General features: G+C 42.4%; 1 protein-coding gene across 1 annotated transcript in view; it reads right to left on the reverse strand.

Moving 5' to 3' along the window:
• The window catches only part of LOC135204015 (aurora kinase-like), a 215,106-nt gene that overhangs the window by 18,143 nt on the left and 169,041 nt on the right, over nt 1-27,922 (reverse strand). Inside the window, 1 exon segment of the mRNA XM_064233944.1 lies at nt 10,484-10,715. Within this exon segment, the coding sequence (XP_064090014.1) occupies nt 10,484-10,715 (232 nt within the window).

Genomic DNA, 27,922 nt, shown 5'->3' on the forward strand with positions numbered 1-27,922 from the left:
ATAGACCTGTATAGTTGATGGTCTACGGGCTCTAGCGATAGCCTTTGCAGCTTTTTGAGAAAAGCCTCTCGCTCTGATGAGTCTTTCGATAGTTGAAAGGCAGTCAGAGCGAGAGCGGGGAGGTTTTGATGATACCTCTCGAAGTGGGGTTGTCTGAGCAGATCTGCTCTGTTTGGAAGAGATCTGGGGAAGTCCACCGTCCATTCCAGTACCTCTGTGAACCAATCTTGAGCTGGCCAATATGGGGCTATTAGAGTCATCCGCATCCCCTTTGAGGCCACAAATTTTCTGATTACTTCGCCCAGAATTTTGAATGGGGGAAAGGCGTATGTATCGAGGCCCGACCAATCTAGTAGAAGGGCGTCGACAGCGAATGCTCTCGGATCTTCTACTGAAGAGCAGAAGATGTCTATCCTTTTGGAGAGGAACGTGGCAAACAGGTCTATGTGAGGTCTCCCCCATAGAGCCCAAAGATGTCGACAGACCTCTGAGTGGAGGGTCCACTCTGTGAGAAGGACCTGGTTCCTCCTGCTCAGTCTGTCTGCTCTCACGTTCCTCTCTCCTTGGACAAATCTCGTGAGGAGGATGATGTTTCTCTCCTTTGCCCAAACTAAGAGATCCCTCGCCAGTTCGAAGAGGGAGAACGAATGAGTCCCGCCTTGCTTTCGAATGTATGCCAGAACGGTGGTGTTGTCCGAGTTGACCTGGACCACCCCGTCTCTGACTCTTGATTCGAAGTACTTGAGGGCAAGGTGTATGGCTATCAATTCTTTGCAGTTGATGTGCCATGACATCTGCTCGTTCGTCCAGGTGCCTGACACTTCTCTTGTTCCTAGCGTCGCACCCCATCCCGTTTCCGAAGCGTCTGAATACAACACTTGGCTTGGGTTCGGCACGGATAAGGACACTCCCTCGTTCTTTTTGAGAGGGGCTAACCACCATCTCAAGTGATTCTTTACCGCTCGAGGTATCTGGAACGAGTCCGAAAGTTGTCCTGTCTTGGCCAGTTCCATACTTCCTTTAAGAAGAACTGCAGGGGGCGGGGGGAGTATTGAAGTCTCCCTAGGGGGGAGAACAACTGTTCCAGCGAGGAAAGAGTTCCTAGAAGGCTCAACCATTCCCTCGCCGAACTTTGTTCTCTCCCTAAGAAGTTTGAGACTTTCATAAAGCCTTGTATGAGTCTTTCCTGCGAAGGAAAAACTCGAAAACCCCGAGAATCCATCTGAATCCCCAGATAAACCAGGTTCTGGCTGGGGATCATCTGAGACTTCTCGAGGTTCACGAGTAATCCTAGAGCTCGAATCAAGTCTAAGGTCGTTTTTAGGTCCTCCAAACACTGAGTTTCCGATCTGGCCCTGATTAGCCAGTCGTCTAAGTAAAGGGAGATTTTTATTCCCTTTAAATGAAGCCAGTTCGCTACATTCTTCATTAGGTTCGTAAAAACCTGAGGAGCTGTGGATAGGCTGAAACACAAGGCCCTGAACTGAAAAATCTTCCCCTTCATTACGAAACGAAGGTACTTCTTTGATGAGGGATGAATGGGAACATGGAAGTAGGCGTCTTGTAAGTCCAGGGAGACCATCCAATCTCCTGGACGAAGGGCCGACATCACCGATGCAGATGTCTCCATACGGAACTTCTCTTTTTCTACAAATTGGTTCAGGGCACTTACATCTAGAACCAGTCTCCACCCTCCGGAAGCCTTTGGGACTAGAAAAAGGCGGTTGTAAAATCCCGGAGAGTGTGGATCTAGCACCGGCTCGATGGCTCCCTTGTTCCACATTTCTTCTACCATCTGAAGCGTGTTTCTCAGCACAGGGTCCTTGTAACGAGCTGACAGTTCGAGAGGAGTCGACGTCAGGGGAGGTCTGTCCCTGAAGGGGATGCGATATCCCTTTCTCAGAACCGACATCGACCAAGGGTCGGCTCCTCTCTTTCCCCAGGCTTCCGAGTATTCCAGTAGCCTGGCGCCCACAAGTGTTTGGAGGTTCTGTATGCTATTTTCCTTTCTTAAAGGAACGGAAGGCTGATCTTCCTCGCTTGTCGGAAGTCTTCTATTTGAAGGAGGGTCGTGTCTTGGGACCTCCACGAAAGGGCTGTTGATACGGAAGTGAGACTTTTTTAGCAGCTGTCGTAACTGTTCTGTTCTTCTTTGCCAATTGGACAAGAAGGTCTTGCGTTGCCTTCTCAGTAAGTGAGTGTGATATTTCCTTCACTAACTGAGAAGGGAACAGATGTTCAGATAAAGGAGCGAACAGCAATGCAGTTCTCTGAGAAGGAGAAACAGCCTTGGTCAGAAAAGAACCAAAAACCGCTCTCTTCTTAAGTATCCCTGCTCCAAAGAGGGAAGATACTTCTCCAGAACCATCCTGGACCGCCTTATCAATACAGGCCAAAATGCTATGAAGCACTTCCGGGGTAAGACTTTCCGATTCTTGAGACTTCTTAGAAATTACCCCAAGGGACCAATCTAAGAAATTAAAAACCTCCAGCACGTGGAAGAGACCCTTGAGGAGATGATCCAAATCAGACATGCTCCAAGTAGATCGTGCAGAGGATAAGGCTTGTCTCCTAGAAGAGTCTACCAGACTCGAGAAATCCGACTCTGTTTCGTACCAAATGCCTCTTCTACCTGTCAGTCTGGAGGGAGGCATACAGAAGACAGTCTTTCCTAGTTCTTTCTTGGAATTCATCCAAGAACCGAGAGATTGGAGAGCCTTCTTCATTGAAATGCGGTTTCATTTTTCAAGAGGGCAGAGGACTTATATGGCTTATTGCTCGAACAGAGAGACCGAGGCGAAGGCGGAGCGGCAGGGCTCAGCGATTCTCCGTATTCCTGGAGCAGAAGTGCGGATAAAGTCTTATAATTAGACAGTCCTTCATTAGCTGGGGCTTCGTCTTCCGAGATATCCTCTAGCTCGAGCCCAGCTGAAGGGAGAACGGATCCCTTGCAACGGACAAACACTCCGTAGGTCGCACATATTCTGCATTAGGAGAGCCTCTATTCGGGGAAGGACTGGCGGAAAAGACTCTCTACATTCTTTGTAAGAGAGCTGGAAGTCCTTTCTATTCTCTTACATGATATCACCGATCTTTCCTTCTGAAGTCCCAAAGAGGAAGATCGCTTCCGAGAAGAACTCTTGGAAGGCGATTCTAGCCTGGAAGGTTCCGCATGTCTGGAACGTTCCGCTTTTGTAGAAAGCTCTTCGCGCTCGGAGAGTTCCTCTCGTGCGGAAAATTCCTCTCGTCTGGAAAGTCTCGCTCGTTTGGACTGTTCCACTCTTCCGGAAAAAGTTTCCCGTTTGGAAAGTCCCAAGTGTCTTGAAGGCGATCCGCGCTTTGAAGTTCCCGCTCGCTCGGAAGGATCCGAGCGCTTGGAAACTTCCGCTTGAGTGGAATGCTTGGAAAGTTCCGCGCGCCTGGAAAGTTTGGAACGTTCGGAATGTTCCACTCGCCTGGAAGATTCTGCGCGCCTGGATAGTTCCGTGCGTCTTATGGAAAGTTCTTCCACGGGTAAGGAGAGATCGGAACGTCCGCGATGTTCCGAGTGCTTGGAAGGAAACTCTTTGGTACGTTCTGTTACCGTAGAAGATTCCGTGCGCTTGATCATTTCCGAGCGGCCTAGAATAGAACCTCCTCACCTTTGGAAGGCGCCTCTTGCTCGGAAAAATCCATGGAATGGTCCTTCAGTTCGTCTACTCCTTCATTCCTGGACATTCTCTCCTCTCTACCGGAAAGTTCTCCTTGCCTGGAAAGGGCTTCTGTCCTAACTGGCGTTTCTCGCCAAGATGGTTCTTCCGGGTCTGAGGATAACCACTCACATCTATAGGAGCTCGTTGCTTGGGAGAAGATGGAACAATCTTAGGAACCTCTCTTTTCGAGGGAGGTACCTCTGAGAGCGCCGCGGACCTCTTTATAGGAAGGGAGTTATCTTTCCTACGAGGTTTCTTGGATTGAACTCCAACCAATGAGGAGATCTGTTCCTGCACTTTTTGTAGGATCTGAGCAGTAGTCGCATCCCTGTCCGTGTCGGAACGAGGGGAGGGAGATCTGGAAGGTGTCTGAGATTCCCTTACAGCACTTGGAGTCAACAAGGTTCTCTTTTTTACTGAAGAAGCCTCTTCAGGAAAGTGTTCTGGACTCGAGTCAAGCGCCGTAGCTTTCCAGCTCCTCTTCAAGGGGCGAGAAAGATTCGTCTCTTTCCACCCTCTTCTAGGTGAAGGCGACTGACGAAAAACACTCACGAAGGATGCTTTTCCTGTAGCGATCCCTGGCAGTCTGGGGTGTAACAGAACCTGCCGAAGGGACGCCTGACCGGTGGGGAACCTCTACAACCTTCGTACGGCTTTCAACATTCCTTCTCCTCTGGGCCAGGGAGCTTGGAAGAGGTCTAGACCTGGAAGCGTTGTAGAGCCGATCAGACGCCCCCTCCACAACACTGGGGACACTCACATCACTGTCCACTGTTAAATCACCACTCTTACCTTCTAATGCCGCCATTTTGACCTGCATTCTATGAAGGGTAGCCTTCAGATCCGCAATTTCCGCTGCTGAATCTGTAGGATTTAAAATGGGTGAAAGGGCAGAAATAGGGGGAGAAGGATTAATTAATGCATCATGGGGAGAAGCTAGAAAGCTAGAAACTAGTTCACTAGACCTAGATCTACTTCGGCTTTTGGAAGCTTTCCTCAGCCTATCCCTTTCTAGCTTCTTCATATAAGAAGTAAGATTCTTCCATTCTTCTGCACTCAGGTTCTCGCACTCCTTACAGGTGTTAGAAAAAGAACATTCATACTTTCTACAACGCCTGCATGCAGTGTGAGGATCTACCGAAGTTTTCGGCATTCTCACCCTGCAGCCCTCATTCACACACCTCACAACACTCGAGTCAGACATTCTTAGAAAAATCCAAAATCAAGTTCAAGAAACGGTCCACAAATAGCATATGCCAATACAACGATCCAGGTACGTCACCAAACGTCGGTCAAGAAGATCAATTGCGATGAAAAAAGAATTCCAGCCAGGAGGTACCAACAACAATGTTGACAGTACCGGCGACAGAAAGAATCTGATAGAAAACGGGAATGGTTCCTATTCCTGCCACCCAGCGGCAGGACGGTAGATCACCTGACCTACCTGTAGCGTGTGGCGCGAAATTTGAATCTCTGTCGGGACGACGGAGTCTAAAGCTAAGTATATATCTGACAGGTAAGTTGAATGTATAAAAATAGTAAATCACTTATTTATCATACAAAAAAACATACATCTTTGTAGTAGAGAGAGAGAGAGAAGAGAGAATTATTACTTTTATTATGTGATATCATTTAAACTTATTAAACTTACTAGTACAGTATTAATCAAAATTAATATTTGAAAATTAGTAAATCATTTTTGTATCATAAAAATGTATTTAGTCATGAAAATAAACATCAAAATACACTAATTAGTGATTATTTTAGTTGGAAAATTCCGCGAATGGGGGAGTCCGTCCGCGAATAATTTCTAGATAGGTTCCAAAGAAAAATCCGCGAATGTGTGAGTCCGTGAATCCGGAGAACGCGAATACGGGGGGACCACTGTAGATTCATCCTTCTTCAAAATCCCTCTACCAGAGAGGGGCCAATCCAAGGCCCACTCCCTGCTACAGCTACTACTAGCGCCTCTGACAGTACCACTAGCGCCTCTACCGGCATCCTTTTCGTTAGCACCATCCAGACTGCACATGTTTTTTCTTGCTCTGTGTTTTGTGCTCGTTTTGGATTTTATTTGCATCATGGAACGTCAAGCTATTGCTGCATCCAAGTTAAGTACTGCTAGAAATGTTTCATGTCTATTTAGCCGGGCAAGGGCCCGTTTAACCATTTTATTTCGGTTATGAAAGACGGCGTCCCGTACGGCTTTGTTACCGCGGCTCGCTCCCACGCGTTTCATTGTTTCGTGCTACTTTCAGTCTCCCATACCGTTTGTGCTCAAATGTTCTAGCAGTACATGTTTATCACTATGGTTTTGCATTATTGACGTGTCAATGATTATTTATACATTTATCTTAACACGGGGGTTCCTTGAGTTCTCATGAGCTCGTAGCCTACATCGCTCCTATCAGCTCAGAGTTCATGCATGCATGTTCTTTTGTATTAGTCCTTTCTTTTGGTCCTGAGCCACCCTGGCCACCACCCTACGTTATCAGCATAGGCCAGCTGCTTTGAGTTGCTAAGTCGCCCTCCCTTCTTGGTTGGTCCGACCCAGCTTCTCCAGGACTATTCTTTCTCTTATCCTCGATTTTCTTCCTTCCCCCCGTGTTTTTCCTAGGATGTTATTGTATTTATGCCTTTCGAGACGGTTTGAGATGGCCTAGGCCACCTCAGATCGCTTGATCTGTCTCACCGCGTGGCTCACTCCACGACCGCAACGAGGCCAGGCGATCACCATGAGCCACACAGCGTCAGTCCCTGGCAACCGATCCGTGCTCCCTCCCTTCTTCCCCCCCTCCACGCGGGGGTTACAGGAGTTAGTGGAGGGACACGCGACGCTGGCTCGGCTCTCACTGCTCTCATCATAGAGTACTGGGGGGTTCCCTGCTCGGCCAAGCCTCGGTTGGCCACCACGCTCGGCTCTCCTCGGTTCTCGGGCCGAGCTCTCTCACCCCGAGTCACCACCCTTCCCGCTCTGGCGGATAGGGGCTTCGGCACGGCCAGGCCCCAAGGTTAGTGACTGTAGAGAAGCTCCGGCATCTCTTTTTTTTCTATTGCATGTTTACGTTTATTCTTTACATCCATTATGTTAGCCTAAGTTGGCGGAGACCCCGCTCACAACCCGGGTTCACCACCTACTTATTCTAATGTTTAGTTTTTACAGCGGAGTTATCCTCCCCGCCACTAATTGCTGGTCCCCCCCTGCTCCTCACCCGCCGTCCTAGTACTCCTCACTCCGGCGTATAGGTTAGGAACTACTGTCTCGGTGATATTTTTGTCCTCCAGCAACGCCGGAGACACACTGATTCAAGTTTTACCAACTCTATCAGACACTCACCACGTTACACGGCAGAAGAGCAGGTAGAGACCAAGCCTTAAAATTGTCTATGGACTCCGGTGCACTCCAGTGTTATGATATATCACTTCATGGACTTAGTCCAGCAAGTTAGTGTAGATACTCATGTATCATTTCACTTACAGGCTACCCACTGTCAGGAGTCGGGCTGCAAAGCCGTTCTCCAGGACCCCTGTGGGCACGAGGTCTGCCGGACCCACGCTACCTGTGCGATCCGGTTTGGTGATCTGGCAGTTTGGCACCACGAGAGCTGCACCATCTGCTATGAGCTGGTGGATCAGGTCTCCTCCAGAGTAAGTACACCTCCGGATACCAAACCTTGTCATATATAATTTATTGGCCTATATACTATTTTGTGATATATCATTTACTGTACGTAATTTGAGTTAATCTTAAGTAGTCTAAAGTATTAATTCTGACCCTCTCTTTCAGGGTGCTCAAGCGGTCAGGGACACCGCCCAAACCACTCTGAAGGCCTAGGTTGGCGGGTTTGGTTGGAACGTTACCAAGGGGCAGCCATACATTTTAGACAAGAAGATGGCTGCCCTCATCTGCCCCGGCGGAAAACCGACCTCCTACGTCGACCCGGAAGCGGCGGCCCCTTCATCGCCACCATTCAAGAACAGGTGGCCCTAGCCGCGGAGGAACCTGGAAACCAGGAGGAGCTAGAAGAAGTACCAGCTCTCAATCTGGACCTCAAGCCCATGACGGTAGACGCCGCAGGTAGGAGTGTAAGTGAGGCAGGTTTGGTAGGGGCTCAAGGTCTCCCCTTGAGTCAATCTAGGGCTTCCTCTCCTACTGCTGCTTCTTCTTTCCAGGGATTCACCGGGGATGGGCAGTCGGTCAGACCGAAATCCACCCAGGTGATCCCTAAGGTTAAAGGGAAGCGTGAGTACAAGACGCTTCAGAAGACGCTGTCGAAAAAGTCTAGTTCTAGTGGCTCTCAGAAAACTCCGGCTCACCATCCCGGAGAAGAGAAGCCTAGAACATCTTATTCTAAGGGCTCCAAAAGTAAGTCTTCTAAGGACAAGGCTCAGCTCTTCCCCGACCATGAGCCTTCGACCTCGACAGGAGCCCGTCCTAGGACCCCCAAAGAGAAGGTAGAACCTACTCCGTTCGACACAGACTCATTTACTGCAAATATTATGCAGCAAATGGGTAGTCTGGTCGGGAACTTGGTTCAAAACAAGTTCCAGGAGATGTTCACTCAGATATCATCTTCTTTGGAGGAGTCAGGCCAGTCAATCCGAGCCATTTCGGAGAGGCTGGTCACTCAGGAGAACCTCATCACAGGTCTCCGTGAGAACCCCGCGACAGGTCTTGCACAGCCCGGCATGGCAGTCCTAACCATGCCGACCTATAATGCTCTCCCTGCTTTCACAGCGAGTAATCCCTGGAGGATTTCGTCGTACGCTCCCTTCAAGGACGGGATGCTGACGTTGGAGGGCTGTGGAACTCGAAGGCTTGAGGACTTCGAGTTTCATCCTGCAGATCTGCAACCCCCCTTCATCGGTTATGCCCGCCTTACGGAAGCGGCCATGAGAAGAGAGGACAAGATCCCAAAGGAGACTGTTATCCTCTCCCGGGATCAAGCCCAGCGCAATTGGCTTAGGAGCCTGGAAGATTGGGAATGTATTAACACCAGGGTCCAAGCGTTTAAAAGCGCTTTCACAATCTTCACAATGGACGGAGAAACGCCCATCCCGTTCACTACGAAGGTAGCGGAGCTGACGATGCAGGCTGCGATGAGAGACGAGCCAATGCCGCAGCTCCAGGAAACTGAGCCTACATCGCTCCTTCTCCCCGGAATGGAAGATCTGTGGTTGGATCTCCCGGCCACCTTTTCAGTCGGGAAACTAAAACCAGACTGCGCCATCACGCAATTTAGCGAGAAGCTACCCAGGCTTCCGGACAGCCTCATCCAGGCTGAATTCGATGCCCGAATGAGGTTGTTCAGGTCCCTCAATACACTTGTTATGACGGAGGTATCATCTCTGATGTACGGAGATGAACCTCTGTTTAAAATCATAGCCAAATCACAATTGCATACAATGCAGTGTGATTTATATGATTTTATTGTAGCAAGATGTAATTGTTGGAAGCATGTCCTGGCGGAGGCCACCATCCGACATGAGCCCAATAAGTTATTGGCTGCTCCGATCTGGGGTGCTGATCTGTTCCCAGAGTCGGTGGTGAACTCGGTTCACTGTGAGGCAACCAGACTCAACCAGTCTGAAAGTTCGCTGGGGTTTAACCACTAAGAGGAAGTCTGAGTCGGCCTCTTCATCCAAGAAATCTAAGAAGCCTAGGAAATTCCAGCCTTTCCAGGCTCCTCAGCAACAGACAGTGATGCAGACGGTTCCGGTATCACAGGTACCGCAACCATCTACCTCCAAGTCACAGCCTCAACAACAGTTTCTGCTGGTGGCGCAACCACAAACCCAAGCTTCGACCTCCTACACTGTCTCCCCGGCTTTCAACCCAGTATTTGAAAGCCAGTCCTTTCAACCTTTCAACAGGTTCGGCAGGGGTAGCAGAGCTAGAGGTGCCTTCCGTCAGAGGCGGCGGAAGAGCAACCAGCCAAGGTAAACACTTACGAGGAGGGTGCGGGACACGCCCTTCCCCGAACCAGTGAGAACCCTCAGGTAGGAGGGAGACTGTTCCTCTTTCGACACAGATGGAGGTTCAGCAACTGGGCACAGAGCATTGTGTCCAAAGGACTAGGATGGAGCTGGATCAAAGGTCCTCCTCCATCCAAAACCTTCCATCAACAACCAACTGCGGAATTGATAGAGTAAACCCAAGAACCCCTTCAGAAAGTAGTGTCAAGAGTCAAGCACTTAAAAGTTTCAAGGTCGCTTGTTCAGTGTTTCAAAGAAAGGCTCAAGCAAACTAAGAATAATCCTAGACTTGTCCCATCTAAACTTATTCATTCGTTGCGACAAGTTCAGAATGCTGACTATCTCGCAGGTGCGGACCTTACTACCTCGTGGGGCCGTCACCACCTCTGTCGATCTTACAGACGCATACTATCATGTTCCAGTCTGCCAGCTCACTCTTACGGTCATCAGGTGTCGTGCATGGCAAGCCAAACCATGAGTTAAATGCCAAAACCCTCCTGTAGAGGACCTGCCGTTGTGAGTCCCCTAATGGCGTTGTGGTCGACTGCAGATAGGACCACCAAAGAACCTAGACTGAGCACCGTATGGGTCCGTTAGGTTTTCTGGGGTACGAGGCCTGAGCTGCTACAGTCCAAATGAATGAAACTAAATGAAAGAGCAGATTCCTGAAGTGAGGTAGTTTCAGTTGCTAGATAAACATGACTACTGAGGCAATATGGAATTCAAGTTGTCATACATCAATGACCAAATATTGTTGGTAAAGTAATGGCTTGTATAACTAACTAAAATCTAAATATAAATATTTGAGTCCTTACTTTAGTTATGAGGTCCCGAGCGCCTTCTGAAACATGAGAGGGGAAACGAAGAGCTACATTACATATTCTTTTGTAGGTATCAACATGCGTCTCAGATTCGAAGGGAGGTTTGCCACAAAGGAACTCGTAGCATAAGACTCCCAGTGACCATAAATCAACCTTCTCATCGTGGGCCTTCCCCTCAATCATTTCAGGCGGCAAATAATCCAACGTGCCACATAAAGTTGTTCGTCTGGAAAGCCAAAAAATAAGAAAAATGTCATATATTGCTTTAAAAAAAAAAAAAGTTGACCTACAGTACTCCAATTTACAGACTAACAAATATATAACTTCCATGCTCTATAAACATAAATACCTTCCTTAACTCATGTCATAACATCTAATGAGTAGAAGAGCCAACTTTGTGGGGTCTGACAACAATGCCACTTCTATCCATGCTAATCACCTGGGATGCTAATCTTCCTAGGTTTACAGCATTATCATTAAAAGCCCAATTTTCTCATTTAGACCCTTGTATTTGTAACATGTTTGAGAATGACCTCAAAGATATAATTACAGACTTAAATACAAATTAGTTGCCTTGGATATTTTCTTTGTATATGTATGTTTAATATGTTTTTGTGAATAAGTTTTTGTTTACCAAAGATCTGAATGTAGTCAGCTGCCACCCTTTATAATCCTTTAATTGTCATGTCCCTGTGTCTGAGCAGTTGGACTTAATCCTTTTTGTTCTTAAATTGTACCCATGTTTATGCTCGTTTGGAAAGGTTACTCATCCTCCAAGTGTGTTGGATTCTAGGTACTAATCTCCTTATAATCCATATCTGTCACTTATACGACCTTTCCTGTACTCTCAATTTCTCATGTAAGTCAGTTTGTCTGCTAAGCAAAGGACGTTGAGTCGAAAGATCTTGCAGAAACTCCGTTATTTATCTTTCCTTCGTGGCTTATACCTTTATGACTGTACATATATTGTTGCTTCCATAAAATAGAAATTTGACAGATTCCTTTTTCAAACATTACATCATACAAAACATTCAAGTTCCTCATGACAAATGAGTACACATATTGAAATTAACTCTTAGGTGCAAGTGCTTCTATCAATTAAATTGCTTCAAGCAAAAATCCAATTCCTATAAAATACTGAAAATAATTTCTTCTGTTTGAGTAACAGATACCTATTCATGATGACAATTCCTCTATCTAACCTAAGAATTCACTGGAGTCAACAGAATAAATAGTCATTCTGGTTTAAGAATATCCAGTTTACAGCTTAGTAAATCAAATTTATTCAAGATATAAAATGCACACAGTCAAAGTGAAATTCACACCAGTAATTCCAACTTACAATATATGTATCATTCATTAATAAATGGTGAGATTGGTATCAAAATAAAAAATTGTTACGATCAGAATGTGTCAATGAAATGAAGTATGATTTATTCCTTCAAGCAGGTGACTATAGTCTATTTCATTCCATCTGTCCACTAACCAAAGTAGGTTCTAGGTAGTTGTGGCAATACACACAGCTAGCTTTCCAATGTCTGAAATCAATGTTTTAGATGTCTTAGGGTTACTATGATAAAAGATGCAAGTTTTTTCTTCAGTAATACATCTGAATGCTTACATATACAAAGAACCCTTATACCTTATTTAAATCATAAACATACTTAGTGCTGATCACATACACAAGGCATAAAAAGCTAATACAGTACATGTACATACTTTTTTTTATTGTTGGGCTCTGGAATGAAACTTCAATAGAATGAATAAAGGTTACAATAAAAAGTAATTCTGACAAAAAATATCTGGTGAATCAGTAGCAAAGACCTAGTATAAGTGGTCCATGCTTTATGTCCTAGTGGTAACAATATTACGGGTTATTTTTCAGTTTACAGGCGTGGATATTACTTTGGTATCATAATAAGTTATTTTTATATTCAAGCAATGAAACTGCACGTACAATAAAGTCCGAATAAGATCTTGTCATTAGAACTGTTCGTGTAAGTGTAAGTGTAGCTTTAACTGTCCTAATAAGATGAATCATGAATACTGAAAGCTAATCGTTTGTGTTTAATCTGAGTAAACTGTTTGATACAAGGTCGTCTGTGTGGTTTTGTTGGTGTTATCAATGCTCGGCATGTTTATAATTAATATAAGGACTGAGGATTCTTTGTATTTATATAAAAATTCAAATATTTCAAGAAATATTTTAATATTTATCACAATAAAGCAATGATTCAGAAATGCTGATTGTCAGACAATCAAGTTCTACCCATGCACAAGTACCACATCTTCAACTGTGGGTAGACAGATTAAATGAAACCAACTAGTATAGTCATCCAGACCAGGGCATTCTGATAACTGGACTTGTTTATAAACAAATAGCACTTTACAGCTAAACCTGCACTATCATACATAAATCTTACCTGTACAGGTAGTCCCCTGGTTACTTTGGGGGTTCTGTTCAAACAACGTGCTGTAACCCAGAAACCGACATACCTCGGAACGTCACAAGAGAATAAAGTGATGAAAGCCTTACCTTTCCCTGCATTCTGATGTGGTGTGCATCCAAAAACCTCCATATTTTTACTTTATACTGTAGCTGCATGCACTTTTACTGTTCTATTGCAGTGTAAGATGATAACATAACCTCAGAACCTCTGCTGTAACCCGGAACCTATTTCTTTATATACTACAGGCAGTCCCCAGCTTATGACGGGTTCGGCTTATGACGTTCCGAGGTTACAACGCTTTTCAATTATATTTATCAGAAATTATTTCCAGGGTTACGGCGCCTACAATGCTGATCTGACAGAAGAAATATGACTCCAAAAATGTTATTGTCATGATACAATAAAGTTTTATACATACTTACCTGGCAGATATATACTTAGCTATAGACTCCGTCGTCCCCGACAGAAATTCAAATTTCGCGGCACACACTACAGGTAGGTCAGGTGATCTACCGCCTGTCTCCTGAGGGGAGGCTGGGTGGGCCATTTAATCGTATATATCTGCCAGGTAAGTATGTATAAAACTTTATTGTATCATGACAATAACATTTTTATACATTCAACTTCCCTGTCAGATATATACTTAGCTGATTGGCACCTTTGGCGGAGGGTAAGAGACAGCTATTTACTGAATAGACAGGTAAACAACATACGTTGTAGGTAATAAAAATAAAAAACCTTGGTTCCTACCTGTGTTAGCGAAAGACTTCGAGGTAGTGACCTCTTGCTAAGAGTTCTTGATGGTCTGTCAAAGGGGTTTTATCCACTTACTCGACAGAACCTTAGGATCTTTGTCAATGGGGTCCTATCCACTTACATGACAAAACACCTTGCCTAATGGCATTATCAAAGAGCACGACACTGATCCCGATCACCTGATCCTATCACCGGGGATAGTACTACGATTGAAAGGAGTCATCCCCCAACACCCTTTCAAACAACCCAAAAAAAACTCAACACCAATTTTGTTACAAATAATCATTAAAGAAAATAAAAACAAAAATTATTTAAGGATCAGTATCCACTCCCTGCCCCAGCATAGTATCCGCTGATACATACGGACCCAGAGAAAAACATTTCTCGTATGTTACTTTTACATCCTTTAAATAATGGGATGCAAATACTGAGTTACATCTCCGATATGTTGCTGCTAAAATGTCCCTCATCGACATATTCTTACTAAAAGATAGGGAAGTTGCAACTGCACGGACTTCGTGAGCTTTAACCCTAAGCAGCTTTAAGGAGTTCTCTTGGCAATTCATGTGAGCTTCTGTTATCACATTCCTGACAAAGAACGCCAGTGCATTCTTTGACATAGGTCTCTTGGGGTTTCGTACTGCACACCAGACACTCTGGCGACATCCCTGAAGTAGTCTTCTTTTTTAGATAGAACTTCAGGGCCCTGACTGGGCAAAGAGACCTTTCCAACTCTCTACCTACGAGGGGAGAGAGTCCCTTGACTTCGAAACTTCTAGGCCAAGGTTTAGAAGGGTTCTCATTTTTAGCCAGGAATAGATGTTGAAAAGAAACCACTGCAGTCTTTTTTTAAATCCCACCCGAGAATCTAAAGCATGCAATTCACTGACCCTCTTGGCAGTTGCGAGGGCCAAAAAGAATATGCACTGCGAGGGCCAAAAAGAATATGCACTTTCTCGTAAGATCTCTAAACGAGCTTTTATCTGGAGGTTCGAACATGTCAGAAGTCAAGAACTTGAGGACCATATCCAGGTTCCAACTCGGGGGGAGAGAAGATCTCAATTTGGTGGTCTCGAAAGACCTAATGAGATCATGAAGATCTTTATTCTCTTCTATATTCAGGCCTCTGTTCCTGAACACAGCTGAAAGCATGCTCTTATATCCTTTTATAGTAGATCGACCAACTTCGACTCTTCTCTTAAGAAAAGAAGAAAATCGGCGATTTCGGTCACAGAGGTATTGGAAGAGGACAGCTTCTTCGACCTACACCATCTATGGAAGACTTCCCACTTCCATTGGTAGACCCGCAGGGTAGAGGACCTGCGGGCTCTAGCGATTGCGCTTGCAGCTTTCCTAGAAAAGCCTCTCGCTCTGACCAGTCTTTCAATAGTCGAAAGGCAGTCAGGGAGAGACCGTGGATGCTTTTGTGAAATCTCTCGAAGTGGGGTTGTCTGAGCAGATCTGTCCTTTCTGGAAGAGATCTGGGGAAGTCTGGGGAAGTCCACCGTCCATTCCAGTACCTCTGTGAACCAGCTTCGGGAAGGCCAGAAGGGAGCAATGAGTCAGTTTTGTTCCCTTCGATGCAACAAACTTTCTTAGCACTTCCCCCAGCAACTTGAATGGGGGAAAGGCGTAGGCGTCTATGCCTGACCAGTCCATGAGGAGAGCATCGATCGCTATGGCTCTGGGATCTTCTTCCAGAGAGCAGAAGTTGTCCATCTTCCTGGAAAGGAACGTGGCAAACAGGTCGATCTGAGGTTTTCCCCAGAGGGACCAAAGTTCTTTGCAGACTTCTGAGTGGAGTGTCCACTCTGTTGGAAGTACTTGGTTCTTCCTGCTCAACCTGTCTGCTCTTACATTTTTCACTTCTTGAACAAATCTTGTTCGGAGTATTATGCCCCGTTCCTCCGTCCAGATCAATAGAGCTCTTGCGATCTCGTATAGTGAGAAAGAGTGAGTGCCCCCCTGATTTCGGATGTAAGCCAGAGCCGTGGTATTGTCCGAGTTGACTTGGACTACCACTCCTCTGACTTTCGATTCGAAGTACTCCAGGGCTAGATGGATGGCCAGGAGTTCCTTCGCATTGATATGCAATGTTACCTGTTCCTTTGTCCAGGTACCTGCCACTTCCTTTGGATCTAATGTTGCTCCCCATCCTGTTTCTGAGGCGTCGGAAAACAACACTAGGAGAGGGTTCCGAATCAAGAGGGACACTCCTTCGTTTCTTCTCAAGGGGGTTAACCACCACTTCAGGTGCGACTTTATCTCCTGTTGAATGGGAAACGAATCTGACAATTCTCCTGTCTTCTGACTCCACATTCTTCTCAGGTAGAACTGCAGAGGTCTGAGGTTCAATCTCCCTAGGGAAACAAACTGCTCCAACGAGGAAAGGGTACCCAAGAGACTGAACCATTCCCTAGCCGAGCTTCGTTCTTTCCCTAAGAAGTTCAAGACTTTTTCCAAGCCTCGAGCAATTCTCTCTTGCGATGGAAAAGCTCGAAAACCCTGTGAATCCATCTGAATCCCCAGATAGACCATGTTCTGTCTGGGGATCAATTGTAATTTCTCGAGGTTTACGAGTAGTCCGAGTGATTGCGTCAGTTCTAATGTCGTCTCCAGGTCCTTCAAGCACTGATGTTCCGACTTTGCTCTTATGAGCCAATCGTCTAGATAAAGAGATATACTTATCCCTTTCAGATGTAACCATCTCGCAACGTTCCTCGTTAGGCTCTTGAAAACTTGAGGAGCTGTATATAGGCCGAAGCACAGGGCCCTGAATTGGAAAATTCTGTCCTGCATCATAAAGCAAAGATACTTCTTCGATGCGGGATGCAGGGGGACATGAAAGTAAGCATCCTGTAGATCCAGGGAGACCATCCAATCTCCGGGACGGAGCGCCGCAAGAACCGATTTGGATGTTTCCATAGAGAACTTTATGTTCTCTACGAAACGGTTCAATGCGCTCACATCCAGAACCGGTCTCCACTCCCCCGAGGATTTCGGAACCAGAAAAAGACGGTTGTAGAATCCCCGGGAGTGCGGATCCCGGACCAATTCGATGGCCTCCTTTTGCAACATCTGCTCTACAAGGTGCAAAAGTGCTTCTCTCATGGCAGGGTCCCTGTACTTCGCCGACAGTTCCCTTGGGGTCGTCGTTAAGGGAGGTCTCTCAAAAGGGGATAAGATATCCTTTCCTCACTACGGAGAGGGACCAGCTGTCTGCCTCTCTCTCACTGTCCATTCTTCCAAAAATTTCAAAAGTCTGGCTCCTACCGGTGCTTGAAGGACTGAAATATCACTTAGATTTCTTGATAGGTCTGAATGCAGACCTACCTCTTTTCGCCATTCCTCTCTTCTTCGAGGAGGGTCGAGAAGAGGAACTCCCTAGAAAGGGCTGTTGAGGGGTACGTGACTCTCTCTTCATAGTAAGAACGGAGGTCCTCGCTTTCTTTGCGGATTGGGCCAAAAGGTCTTGTGTGGCCTTCTCAGTCAATGAATGGGAAATGTCCCTTACTAACTGAGAAGGGAACAGTTGATCCGAAAGCGGTGCGTAAAGCAGGGACGACCTCTGGATAGGAGTGACTGCTTTTGTTAGGAAAGAACTAAACAAAGTCCTTTTCTTTAAGATTCCTGTTCTCAAGAGAGAGGCCACTTCTCCTGATCCGTCCTGAACTGCTTTGTCCATACAGGACAGGACACTATGAGGGACTTCTGGGCTCAGAAACTCCGTATCCTGAGTTTTTTTGGCCAAAACCCCAAGGGACCAGTCTAAGAAGTTAAAAACTTCCAAGACATGGAACAATCCCTTGAGGAAATGGTCCATTTCTGAAGTCCCCCATATGGTTTTAGCTGATGACAAAGCTTGCCTCCTCGAAGAGTCAACCAAATTCGAAAAGTCTGCTTCGGCCGAGGTCGGGAGAGCAAGACCCAACGATTCTCCTGTCTCATACAAAATACCTCTCCTTCCTGATAGTTTGGAAGGAGGGCAGGCAAAGACGGTTCTCCCCGCCTCCTCCTTGGATTTAAACCAGTTTCCAACAAACCGCAGAGCCTTCTTCATGGAAATGGTCGGTTTCATCTTTAAGAAAGAGGACGATTTCGAGATCTTGGTGCTCGTGAACAAAGATCTAGGCGAGGGAGGAGCGGCAGGACTTAAAGAATCTCCAAACTCTTGAAGTAACAGGGCTGCTAACGTCTTATAGTCTGATAAGCCTGCAGCTGTATGATCTTCAGAGTCCGAAACATCTTCTAACTCTTGTTCAATCTCCATGGGGGAAGAGGGATCAACCGAAGAGGATTGTTTCTTATCGATAGGGGACGAGTCTCTCACAACATCTAAACCACCCTTGCAAGAGCGACGGCCGCCTGTGCGACAACTTGCGTCCTTACTAGGGAGAGGCTGATCCTGCGAAAAGACTATCATATAATCTCTCCTGGCAAGAGCAATGGCCGCCTGTGCGACATCTCTCTCTCTCTTGTCAGAAGAAGGATGTCCTCTCAAATCGCTCTTAACAGGAAAAGCTCTATCCTGACAGGGGCTACGGCCGCCCGTGCGACATCTAGAGTCCCTGTCAGGTAAAGGCTGATCCTGCTCAAAGCTAAAAGAAGCCTCTTGGTTAATGTCTCTTTGAACAATTGAAGATCCTCGTGTCTGTCGTTTGGATGTTGATTGTGGCGCTTGGCGCCTGGTTGGCGCTTCCGGCGCATTTCGCCAGGCTGGCGCTTCTGGCGCATTGCGCCAGGTTGGCGCTTTTCTCCTACTTCCTGTCCGAGGAGTAGAGTACGCAAATTTTGTGCCAGAACGTCCGTTCTTCCCGTCAATCTCTTTATCGGCAGGAAAGAGTCCTTTCTTCTAGGAGCATCCTTTTTAAGAACTCCTACTAATGATGAAATCTGTTCCTGCATTTTTAATAGAATCTTAGTAGCAGCATTCTCTTCTTCCTTGTCCGAGGTCGGTGAAGGAGGTAGGAGACTCCGAGTTGAGAGCTGGTATATTCTTAGCTCTTTTCCTTTCACATGGCGATTCTTCAGGGAAACACTCTGGACTTGAATCCAAAGTTGGAGCTTTCCAACTCCTTTTCAAGGGGCGTGAAAGTTCGTCAGAACTCCAGCCCTTTCTTTGAGGTGAAGAATCAGATGATGAAAAACACTTTTTTAGGATGCTTTTCCTATAGCTATCCTTGGCAGTTCGGGACGCCACAGAATCTGCCGAGGGGACGCCTGATCGGTGGGGATTCTCCATCACCTCCGTAAGGCTGTTGAGATTCCTTCTCCTCTGGGCCTGGGAGCTTGAAAGAGGTCTAGGCCTGGGAGCGAGATGAAGCCAATCAGACGCACCCTCCACTGCACTGGGGACACTTACATCACTTTCACTACGCTTACCTTGTATAGTTTGCATTTGACGTTCCATCCTTTTGAGTGCAGCTTTCAGATCTGCAATTTCCGTTGCAGGATTTGCAGTCTTTGTAGTACATGAGGAAGTAATTACAAATTTAGGATTAGGTGCTACAGTAATTGGCTCGTTAGAACGAGACCTACTTACGCTTCTGGAGGAAGCCTTCCTAGCCCTATCCATATCTAATTTCCTTAAATAGGAATTTAAAGTCTTCCACTCTTCCTCATTCAAATCTACACATTCATTACAGGTGTTAGTTACAGAGCATTCATTCTGCCTACACTCCTTACAAACCGTGTGAGGGTCTACCGAAGCTTTCGGTAGCCTCACCATACATCCCTCATTCACACACAGTCTTCTAACTGAAAAGCTAGAGTCCGACATTATGAGAAAAATCCAAATCCGAAATCAATTAACAGTCCACGAAAGCATATGCCCAACCAAAGATCCAATACGTCACCAATAAAACCGATCTAGAAGATCAATAGCGATGAAAAAACACGAAAATCAAATCAGGAGGAACAACAACAATGTTGATGTCCCAGCCGACAGAGAAAATCTGAATTAGAAAACGGGAATGGTTCCTATTCCCGCCACCCAGCGGCGGGGCGGTAGATCACCTGACCTACTTGTAGTGTGTGCCGCGAAATTTGAATTTCTGTCGGGGACGACGGAGTCTATAGCTAAGTATATATCTGACAGGGAAGTTGAATGTATAAAAATGCAAAATAATCAATTTGAAGGTTTTCTTTTATGAAAAATGCAAACAGAATGCAGTTTACATAGTTTTTAATGCACCCAAAGCATTAAAAGTAAGGTTTTCTTAGGATATTTGATGATGTTCTGGCTTATGAAGATTTTCGGCTTACAACGCGTCTCAAGAACAGAACGCCAGTCGTAACCCGCGGACTGCGTGTATAATCGATATTACTGCATTTTTCATACGTCTCGAATCATTAAGAGCGCATTCTCCACTATATATTAAGGCATAGACATTTTGTCAGCCCCAAGAGATCATGTACACCTGTTGTTCATGCAAAGTACTAAAAGCTACAAAATGACAAATTAGAAAAGTATAATTTGTATTTTTCCTAACTATACAAACTTGAGGTCCTTTACTTTAAGAATTACTTTCAGTAAAGCAGGAACTGCCATTGAACTTTCGAACAAGGTGGTTAAGCAGGTAACTACTGTCTGGTTGGTGGAGTCCCGCCTGCCTGTATGTAAACACTCCAATTTGCCTTTTGGCCCAGGTAACAGAATGATGGGTGGCATGAGGTGAGCATAAAACTGTAAAGGACCTCAGGTTTGTATAGTTAGGAAAAGTACAATTACTAAAATTTGTCATTTGTTCCTACACATTAAGAAGACTTACTTCTTGGAGGGAGGGAGCTGAGAGTTCTGAACTGACTGGAGTTGGCCACACCAGGATTCTCTTCCTTGTCAAGTGAACTGCATGTTCACTTGACAAACTTTTGGGCCTTTTCAAATGAGTTGGTTGGTTTTATAAAGTTTAGGTGTAACACCAAGCACTGGGGTGGCAAAGGCCATTCAGCACTTACTGTTCAACTATGAAATTATAAGATGTGTTATATCACATAAAACAGGTTTATTTCTTTGAGATAATTTACTATATTTTGAAGTGGGGCATTTTCTCCCAATAGTTCTTTAAGTGGTACGTTATATGTTGTTGGATCTTCGTTTTCTTTTGAATTTATGGCATTCCGTCAGCAGATGATGGATTGTGACTAGAGTACGACAGTGGCCACATCAAGTATTTGTGTGTAAAGTATGTGTCCTATTCTGAATCTTGTTAATATGACATCTTCCCTTCTTTGACACTGTTGTCTATCCCAAGATTTTACAGAACATTTTATATGCTTTAATTTATGATTTAATTCTAGCCATTCTTTTTCCCATTTTGATTGACATTATTTGTTTATAGTTGTTTTAATGTCTTTCTAAAGTATTTGTATTTTTTTAATAGATTCCTTTTTTACTGCCTTTTTAACTTCTTTATCCACCTCCTCATTACCCTTTATAAGCCCACATGGGAAGGGACCCAACATAGTTTTATATTTTTACTATTATATCTATCCACTCCCTTATTTCTTCAATTACGGGAAATTGTGTATTGTTTTAGTGCCTCTAAAGCATTGTAAGAATCCGTGTATATTACAAGCACCTCTAAAGCACTGTAAGAATCCATGTATATTACAAAAGATTGTTTACATTTCCCTAAAGGTTTATTTTATAGCCTCCACCAATACAGCATTTATCTCTGCAGTGAATATCGGACACATTTTTGGAAGATTTTCCCTTATTTTTATATTTTTTGTTACTACAGCATAGCCTACAGCCTCCTTCGACTTGGAACCATCTGTATAAATACTAATGTTCCATTTAAGTTTTTCCTGGTGTGACAGAAATTCACTCTGTAATTGTGCATCTGTTATCTTCATATTAAATGATTTATCACCGATTTCTATTTTAGCACGTCTTCATCGAGGTCTTTTAGAAGTGGTTATTTTTTATATACTACTTGTTCCTAATTTTAGATGTTCTATATCAGATTTTAATCTATTCTCAAATGGTTTAAAGGCTCATAGTTTATTGTCATAATCATGTTTTTCATATATTTAGTGTTTGGATCATCATTAAGGGTATTGATTTTAGCGATATATTTTAATTCTATTTTTCTTCGTAGTTTAAGGCCATCTATTCCTGCTTCTACATACACTTTCCACAGGGGAAGTTCTGTAGGCTCCAGTGCAGTCTAATACCCATGTTATGAATGACATCCAGTTTTGTTAATAGGGTTTTAGCCGCCTTTGTTTTTTGCAGTGAAAACTTAAAACTCTTGTGTCAGCCCATTTTTTTTTTAACCCTATTTATGGCTGCGTGTAATCTGTTGGTTATGTCTAGTTCTTTTTTACCACTACTATATATGACAAAGTCATCTACAAAAAGGGATCCTTGGACTCCTGGTGGGATCATTTTAATTATGCCATTTACTGCTATAGCAAACAATGCCATGCTTAGTACAATACCCTGAGGGATTCCTTCCTCATGGATAAATGACTCTGAGATTTCTGCCCCCACTTTGACTTTTTATATATTTTCTGATAGGAATTCCTTAATATATTCATATGGATTCCCTCCTATTCCCCATTCTATCAATTTTTTTTAATCCCTCCCCTCCAGGTGGTATATTCTTTCTCTAAATAAAAAAATACTCCCATTGCATTTTATTTCTTCTTGTAATAATTAAGAGGGGATCAAAGGTACTTTTATTTTTCCTGAATCCAAACTGTTTGTTTTCTAATACACATATTAATCTATTATTCACCATTTTTTCAAATATCTTACTTAGACAACTAGCATGGGCTATTGGCTTAGAGCAGCTTGGTGACTCAGGGTCTTTTCCTGGTTTGCAGGCTGGTATGATTAAGGATTCTTTCCAGGTTTGAGGCATGCTGTGAGAATGCCATAATTCTTTTAAAATTTCTGACAAAAGGGTATTGGTTTGATCAGGTAAATTTTTTATCATTTCATATCTAATACGTGCAAGTTTCAGGACATTTTCCAGTTCTTCCATGGTGAAAGGAAGATTATAGATTTCCTGATTATTATATTTTATTGGTATTGGGACATAATTTTTTATTTTTTATTGGAATTTCTTTGTATAATTCGAGATACTAGATGTTTTGGCGAAGCATTTTCCCAATTCATTTGCTACTAGTTTGGGGTTTGAAATATAGTTGTTTGCTAATTTTAATGTAGGTAATGGTTCTGGCCGATATCTACCCTGCAGTTCATTTATTTTCTTCCAGATTTCTTTGTCTTGAGTTTTAGAATTTATGCTATTAATATATTTTTTCCAAGAATTTCTTTTGGCTATTTTGAATATTCATTTTTACTTCGCTTTAGCTCTCAAATATGCAGTTCTATTGGCATCACATTTATGTCTGATATCTTCTAAAGCATGTTTTCGTTATCTTCCTTGCTACTTGACATTCCTCATTCCACCAGGGTACCAGGGGTCTAGTCGGATTGCCTGAGGTAACTGGAATAATTTCATTTGCTTTATCATCTATTGTTTTTACCAGTATCATCTTTTGTTTTTACTAGATGTTCATAAGCATTTATGTGGTTTGTAAAGTATGATAATTTTTTGTTAATTACTGTTTTCTCTTTATATAAATTCCAGTTTGCTTCCATTTTCCTCTGGTATATATGTTATATTATTATTATTATTATTTAACTCCATTTGTATTGGCCAGTGGTCACTACCAAATAAATTATTATTTACTTTCCAACTAAAACCTGTAGCAATTTCTGGGGAACATAAAGTGATGTCTATTGCTGATGTAAAATTATGATAAACATAAAATCTTGTTGGAGAACTGTCATTTAAAATAATTAAATTTTTATTATCTATAAAATCTGGGAGAATACTTCCTTTCCTGTCAGATGATGTACTTCCCCACATGGGATGTTTGGTGTTAAAAGTCACCTACTAAGTAAGGTTTTGGTAATTGTTCTATTAAATTTTCTAAATCTTCAAGTTGTAATGGTTTATTATTTCCAAGATTATCTATTAACCCTCTTACGCCGAAGCGGTAAAAAAAAAATTGTCTCCCGTGTGCCGGAGGTGTTTCAGAGTGAGCACGGAAGCGGAAAAAATATTTTTTTCAAAAAATCACAGCGCGCTTAGTTTTCAAGATTAAGACTTCATTTTAGGCTACTTTTTTTGCCATTGGCTGAAGTTTAGTATGCAATCATCAGAAATGAAAAAAATTATCATTATCATATATAAATAATGCGATATATGATAGCGCAAAAACGAAATTTCATATATAATTCTATTCAAATCGCGCTGTGCGCAAAACGGTTAAAGGCAACAAGTTACTTTTTTTTTTTGTAATGTACACTAAATTGTGATCATTTTGGTATATAACACATTGTAAAACGATAAAAGCAACACAGAGAAAATATTATCACAAAATATTGCATGAATTCGTAACGCGCGGACGTAAACAAATATTTTTTTCAAAAATTCACCATAAATCTAAATATTGTCCTAGAGACTTCCAATTTCTTTCAAAATGAAGACAAATGATTGAATATTACTATACTGTAAGAGTATTAGCTTACAATTGCAGTTTTCGACCATATCTGACGAGTTAAAGTTGACCGAATGTCGAATTTTTTTATATATATATTTTTTTATATGCAATTATTTCGGAAATAAGAAAAGCTACAACCTTCAAATATTTTTCGTTTTATTCTACATGAAATTACGCACATTTTCATATATAAAACTCTATGAAATGCCTAATATGAAACGGAGCAAATATTCCGAGAATGGGACGTACGCATTTTGGAGATTTGTTGCAGAGAATCTGCGCGCGGAGGGAAGGAAAGATTTTTTTTAAAATTCACCATAAATCTAAATATTTTGCTAGAGACTTCGAATTTGTTTCAAGATGAAGATAAATGACTGAATATTACTAGACTGTAAGAGTTTTAGCTTACAATTGCGTTTTTCGACCATTTCGGTAGAGTCAAAGTTAACCGAACGTGGTTTTTTTTCTATTTATCGTGATTTATATGCAAATATTTCAAAAATGAGAAAAGCTACAACCTTCAATTATTTTATGTTGTATTCTACATGAAATTGCGCACATTTTCATATATAAAACTTTATGTAACGGCTAGTTTAAAATGGTGCAAACATTACCACAATCGCACGTATGATTTTTTCGGAAGAGTTACCGCACGGACGTAAAGAAAATGTTATTTTTTTCATAAATTCACCATAAATCGAAATATTGTGCTAGAGACTTCCAATTTGTTGCAAAATGAAGGTAAATGCTTGAATATTACTAAAATATAAGCGTTTTAGCTCTTACAATTGCGTTTTTCGACCATATTGGTAGAGTCAAAGTTGACCGAAGGTTGAAATTTTGGCACTTATCGTTATTTATATGAAAATATCTCAAAACTGATAAAAGCTACAACCATGGGTTGTTTTTAGTTGTATTGTGCATGAAATTGCGCACATTTCCATATATAAAACTTTATATAACGGCTAATTTTAAAATGGTGCAAACATTACCACAATCGCATGTATGATTTTTTTCGGAAGAGTTACCGCGCGGACGTAAGGAAAAAGTTCTTTTCATAAATTCACCATAAATCAAAATATTGTGCTAGAGACTTCCAATTAGTTGCAAAATGAAGGTAAATGCTTGAATATTACTAGAATATAAGCGTTTTAGCTTACAATTGCGTTTTTAGACCATTTCGGTAGAGTCAAAGTTGACCAAAGGTTGAAATTTTGGCAATTATCGTTATTTATATGAAAATATCTCAAAACTGATAAAAGTTACAATCATGAGTATTTTATTGTTGTATTCTACATAAAAATGCACACATTTTCATATATAATACTTCATGTAACAGCTAATTTACAATGGTACAAAAATTATGTCAGTGACGAAATAATTTCCGAGATGTGTCACAGATACTTTTTAGTGTGGCAAGAAAGAAATTCGCGCTTGCGCGCCTGCGTAACGATTGTAAACAAAACAACACCTTGATCCGTGAACTCCCAGCATCCCCCAAGGCGCGTGATTCAAAAGTTTTAGGCTGGTAGGCCTATAAGTATTTTTCCGCGAATTTTAAAAAAAACTTTTGTAAGTCGATGTAAAATACGTCCAGTCGGCACACGGGAGACAAAAAATGTAGACGTAAAATACGTCCAGTCGGCTTTGTGGGTTAAGCGACCCTCTAAAGATGGTACCATATATATTGAGCATATGGTTATTTTTTTTTTTAAGGAATACTTGAACTGCACATACTTGTATTATTGAGTTTATCATAACAGGTTGGCATTTAATTGAAGAATGTGTTATTATGATTGCAGTTCCTCCTTGATTGTTGTCATTTAAAATGTGTGTTGATTGCCATACTTTATAATTTATGCTAGCATTAAGAATCTTATCACCTATTTTAGTTTCCTGTAAGCAAATTATATTTCCTTTACATTCTCTAATTAAAGATTTTAAGTTTTCATTATTTGATGTGTATCCTCTAATATTCCACTGTAAAATAGACATTTTAAGGTTTTGGACCTTGCTCTATTATCTTTAGTGTTCCCCCCATACTTGCAGGGGATGGGTACCAGAGACCCCCCCCCCCCCCCATGCGAATAGCTGGACCCCGCGAATAGTTAGAACTCTCCTTTAAAAATGCTGATATCTATCTGCCTATCTTGAAAGTTCAAATACCAAATGTATACTTAAAAGTATCATCCTACATCAGATATACCACTGAATTGGTATTATTACTAATATCATTTCAAGGTCATCCAAAACATTTTACCATTAGAAATACATAAACAGCCAATGAGAGAGAGAGAGAGAGAGAGAGAGAGAGAGAGAGAGAGAGAGAGAGAGAGAGAGAGAGAGAGAGAGAGAGAATAACTCCTTACATATCAAGAGATTGAAATGAACTTCTATAAGCAACACTTCTTCCCCTCCCATAAATACATACAGGTAGTGTTCGAGTTACGATACTTCGTCTAACGATAATCCGATTTCACGATGGGGTTAGCAATTGTTACTGATTCGACAATATTTTGAAAATATTTTAAAATTTAGCTTGTAACTGGTGAAGACCAGGCAGCAAGAGAGAAGACCAAATTACAATATCTTAAATTTATCCCATCTTCTGGTTAAGTTAAAAAAAACAGCAAAAGAGAATTGTGAAAGTTTTGTTTTAACGTTTTGCTCTATTGGTAAATGTGTACAGCTGTGAACAACCGAACGAGAAACAACATTTTGCCGAGTACAATCGAACTGGATAACAACAACCATTTGCCTTGTATTTCAACCATCGTACGATAGTAAGCAATTACCGCAGTTGTTATAAATGCCCACAAAGCAATCTGTTAATGAAAATAAATCATTTAAGTTCCCAACAAGACATATTAAAGTCATATTCTACTTATAATTAACACGTCTCATAACGGAAAATGACCTTGTCTCATGTAAGTAAAGTAACTAGATATTCTTTAATGCTAACAAGAAGCAAAACAATTCGCTCTGAATTTAGTTAAATACGACAAAATAAACTCGTATTTGCCATCAGCTGATTTCCAAGCCAAAACATTGACCACTTTCTTAGTATTTTATGATACAATATGTAATATGAGAATACATACAATATAATAGGATAGAGTAAGGTATAATTTTTAAGATTCATGGAAAATATGCATATTCGTTGTTTTTTATTGCATAATTATATGTAGCTGTCAGCAGCCTGATATATATCGCTCAATTAGGCAGATATCGGTCCGAATCCGAGTCCAATTTACCATGGTATCTATTATCGTATTCGCTAGGCTAAATGGTTAATGTCATTCAGTTTCTCTTAGTACAGAATTATCATGAGCCAATATGCATTGAACCTAGAGAATTTGCTGAAATTAATAATTACTATGCCGTACAAGTATACGGTGTAGTGTAGGGTGGCTACCCTAATTTAAAGATGGTACTGATTACCCTAGGTAGGCTAGGCTATTCGCGATACGATTTTTTCGACATACGATGGGTTTTTTGGAACCTAACCCCATGGTAAGTAGGAGAATACCTGTACATCTTTTCCAGAGAAGAGAGAGAGAGAGAGAGAGAGAGAGAGAGAGAGAGAGAGAGAGAGAGAGAGAGAGAGAGAGATACACCAAGTGTATACCTTATGTAACATCCTACATCAAATTTACCTTAAATTATCATCATATTACTATATTAAACTAAGAGATTGTATTTA

Source organism: Macrobrachium nipponense, chromosome 44 (genome assembly GCF_015104395.2).
Source record: "Macrobrachium nipponense isolate FS-2020 chromosome 44, ASM1510439v2, whole genome shotgun sequence".
Lineage (NCBI taxonomy): Eukaryota > Metazoa > Arthropoda > Malacostraca > Decapoda > Palaemonidae > Macrobrachium > Macrobrachium nipponense.